This window comes from Cryptomeria japonica, chromosome 9, assembly GCF_030272615.1.
Source record: "Cryptomeria japonica chromosome 9, Sugi_1.0, whole genome shotgun sequence".
In the NCBI taxonomy this organism is placed as follows: domain Eukaryota; kingdom Viridiplantae; phylum Streptophyta; class Pinopsida; order Cupressales; family Cupressaceae; genus Cryptomeria; species Cryptomeria japonica.
Window position 1 is genome coordinate 261,853,618 of NC_081413.1, and position 3,879 is coordinate 261,857,496.

Consider the following 3,879-nt stretch of genomic DNA (forward strand, 5'->3'; position numbering starts at 1 on the left):
CACGATATTAGACTAGATATGGTCAAATATTGGATACGTCCGCAACAAAAAGACATATATTCCGACGGTAGAGAGCAGGACCATATCCACAACTAAAAATATATTTCACTTAGTACTGAATTAAACGTGTTTTAAACTTTAATATTTGCTAACGTAGGTGTGTGGACCTCTTATCCACAAATGTATTTGCTTTAGCCCAGACAACATTTTCACAGTGAAAGCAACCCAAGCTTAATCAATTCTGTTTGTCATAGCCACGTTTTGGATCTGTCAATTCCTTGTTTCTAATGGCATTCGTTGACCTGATAAGCTAGGAAAAGAAACTGTTTTTACAGGGGCCCGTTATTATTTGGGACGGTGGTTTATTTTTAGCTCTCACATACGATTTATAGCAGAGGATTGAATGCACAGATATGAATTAAACAGCAAAAGTAGATCATTAGAAATTGCGAACTTAACAAAGATGATCGCATTGAATTATCTTTCAACCGAAATACATCACAGGAACTTTAAAAATACTGAACGCAACGCACAAAGGGACAAGACTGTCCAAAGCCTTTTTAGGGTTTTCCCATAATTCACTAAACAAAACCTAACAAAACGCCCTGTACCAGACATCGATCTTCAGCCAAACTTCAGTTCCAGCAGCATGTCACTGTTCAACCCCTGGAAGAATTATACAGCAGTGCCTGGAATGAATAGTTTATACAACATGATGGAAAATTAATTTTCAAAAAATACTAGACAATAGACAATAGGATGTGATTATTTGTTTGGATTCAACTGAGTAGTTTGGAATTTCATGAAAACCCATCTCCCGTGTCCATGAATGGTCCACTTCACGGTAAAATTACATCCGTGATTGGTGAACCACCGGGACTTTATGGAGGGGCCGATGAAGATCGACCAAAAACTGAGCAGTTGAATCCCAATAAATCATAACCAAATTTGCTATTAGAAGACAAGAGGATGCCATTAAATTGGGCTTTAATGTGAAATTTACCAGACTCTCTTGGAGCGCTGCACCTGAAGCATTCCATCCTGCTGGCAAAGTTGTGCTCGTTACATCCTGACCTGCCATTCAGAAAAGAGGACACCTATACAAATCAGCCTTGGTTTGAGTAACAAGACACATTTTCTGAGATTTTCAGTTAATAATTACCTGGCACACAAAATGTAGGCAACGAACAAGACTGATTTAATTTTTTTTAGAGCTCACAAAGGTGAATATCACGGAACAATATGTTTTACCTGCCACAAATCCAGTCACCGGACTTCCATCCAGAGCGTCCGCCAGATCCAGCGTTATAGGAAGAGCCAAAGCCAAAGCCGCCTCCTCTGGATCCTCCCCGCCCTCCAGAGGACTCGAACCCACTACCTCCTCCACCGCCGGATTCCTCTTTACCAGATCCACATTTAAAGCAGCTTGAACGGCTGGCGAAATTGTGAGCGCCGCACCCTCCGGCAGAACAATACCAGTCCCCAGGCCTAACATCAGAGCCCCCTCCATAACCCCCACCACCTCCTCCTCCATATCCGTAACTTCCTCCTCCTCCTCCTCCTCCTCCTCCTCCTCCCCTGCTGAAGCTTCCATATTCACTCCTTTCATCTCCACGGGACCCTCCGGGCCTTGGATCTCCACACTTCTGGCACGAATCCCTCCTGCTGAAATTAAGGTGTTGGCATGAAGAACAATTCCAGTCACCCGGCTTGCGATTCATTTTTCCAAACTTGACTCGCTCCGTGGAATGCTCAAACACTCTGCGTAACAACAAACATTAAAGCAGGCATAATTCCTTGATATTCACTTTTTATTATAATCAACCTAAAATTCCAAGCACCCTGTGGTTTTCCTTAATATACATCTAAAGGAAACTGCCTTGTCGAATATACATAATTTAGACACAGAATTAGCAAAATGCCGTAGAAATCCTGGGCGCTGCCAATTAAGGGCAAACTTACAAGCTGTGATGAAAATAAGTCTCAAGAATGGGGAAATTAGACAAAAGAAATTCAAATGAATGTCTGATTCAGAAACGATATTGAACAAAACCTTGAAATGCTGTAATATTTTACATTTTCCGCTTTTCTGCAGAAGCCGTTATAACGGAAGACAAAAATTATGCACTTTAGGCAGAACAGCCAAAGCTAATTATTTTAAAGAAAAAAACCGATTCCGATTTTAAGACGTTAGTAACGCATAACATCAGTTAACTACCACGAACAAGCTAACAAATTAAGCGAACAAGTTAATTTAATTTTAATTCATGTGAAAGCAAACATTTCCAGAACTGCCTCCCCCAATATAGAAGTGCAATTCCACCTCATCTAACAAAGAAGACACTGTTATAAGTTATAAATTCAGTTAAAGCTAAAAACAGAATCTGCATTCTTGAGTAAATCGCATACTTGGCAAGACAAAAGAACTGTCATCTCAGGGCTAAACAAAATGTTCAACTCCAGAAACCCCTAGCCAAAATATTCAACCCTAACAAAAAAAAATTCCACCGGAAACAAAGAGAGTAAAGAACCTAGGACAATCTAAGCCAAGAAATTCAAAACTTGCGCAAAAGAATTTTGCGCACACAAGTTCCAATCTCAGAACAAAGCCAGAAACCTTGCAACACACACAACACGATATAACAGAAAGAAACCTAATTAATCCAAACAAGGACAAATCACAGAATTCTGCTCTTAGATACAAGAGCAGAAATGCGAATTCAACACAATTTCAGGCAAAGATCAAATGAAATACAAAAGAATACCGCAATTTACATCTCTAACAAGAGCCTAATTTCAGAATTTTACTTTTTGCAGAGAAAATCAATTTACATGTCCAAGAAGGCTGGAAAATAAAAAAATTCGCTTCATCAAAGAAGAAAAATAAAAGCACACATTTATAGTTCCAGAGAAGAACCAGAAAACCCCGACTTACAGAGAATTAGTTGAAACACAGCGGCTTCTTCAGTGCTATAATGAATAACACGAGAAGGGAAAAACAAAGCTGTTAAAAGAGTCTTCAAAGCCTTGAGCGTAGTCCAGTTGTTTATAAGAGACCTTGTCTTGTGTGTCTAGGACAACCGGATTCATCAATTTATAGTTGTCGGCATCGCCATCGACGTCGTCGATTCATTTCTCGGTGACCGTATTCCCTGATCCCGGCCAATTCCTTTATTTCCTTTCTGGATTTGCATGAAGGAATAGTATTTATGCTGAACTTTAATTGATTCTCCTTAGCTCCTCTGTGTATTTACCCCTCAATTGAAGTAAAATAATTTTGAAGTCCATTCAATTAGATACGCCGAATCTCAACATGGCTGGTCAAAGCAGATAGATGATGGTAAATACAATTTATTTAAGGGATTCAAAAGGTAAACATGACAGTCGCACCGACCATTGAAAAGTTGTTTCCCCTTGTAGGGCGCATTTCACCATTCAAGCCCATCCCCCTCACCTTTCAATTTGTTTAATTTTTTTAATTTTTTTTAAGTTTTACAAGTAATATTTGTTATGGCATAGACCGAACCCTCTATTTAAAATTTAAATATTGGTATTTCAGTTTATATTTATAATTGTGAAGGTAAAAAGTACATATCTTGTAGGTTTATTGTTTTTATCTTTCATCTAACATCATTTCATATAGACATTTTACACATTTTGTTAGTATATGATTTTGACTAATATCATCTTTAATGACAAAAAAAAATTGACTTTTAAAAACATAGCTTAAACCCTACTCAAACGATTCTTAATCCTCGAAATATTATTCTACTATCAAATTCAAAAATCACATATGTGAAACTGACCAAGATTTCAAAATTCAAATTCAATTCCACACCCAAGCTAACTCAATTACAACTAGTCATTGTGTGAACTCTC

At 38.1% G+C, this 3,879-nt stretch overlaps 1 protein-coding gene across 2 annotated transcripts; it reads right to left on the reverse strand.

Annotated features, from left to right (window-relative positions):
- Positions 1 to 454: 454 nt before the first annotated feature.
- Positions 455 to 3,184, reverse strand: LOC131061909 (uncharacterized). 2 transcript variants are annotated; one of them, XM_057995758.2, is made up of 4 exons: positions 2,936 to 3,184; positions 1,252 to 1,761; positions 1,004 to 1,074; positions 455 to 689 (listed from the first exon to the last, which is right to left on the reverse strand). In XM_057995758.2, the coding sequence occupies exons 2-4, from the start codon at positions 1,719 to 1,721 to the stop codon at positions 676 to 678; spliced, it is 555 nt and encodes a 184-aa protein (XP_057851741.1). In that variant the 5' UTR covers positions 1,722 to 1,761; positions 2,936 to 3,184; the 3' UTR covers positions 455 to 675. The 2 variants fall into 2 exon arrangements, with proteins under 2 accessions (XP_057851741.1, XP_057851740.1); XM_057995757.2 differs by having other exon boundaries at positions 455 to 666; positions 2,936 to 3,181.
- Between the last annotated feature and the right edge of the window lie 695 nt (positions 3,185 to 3,879).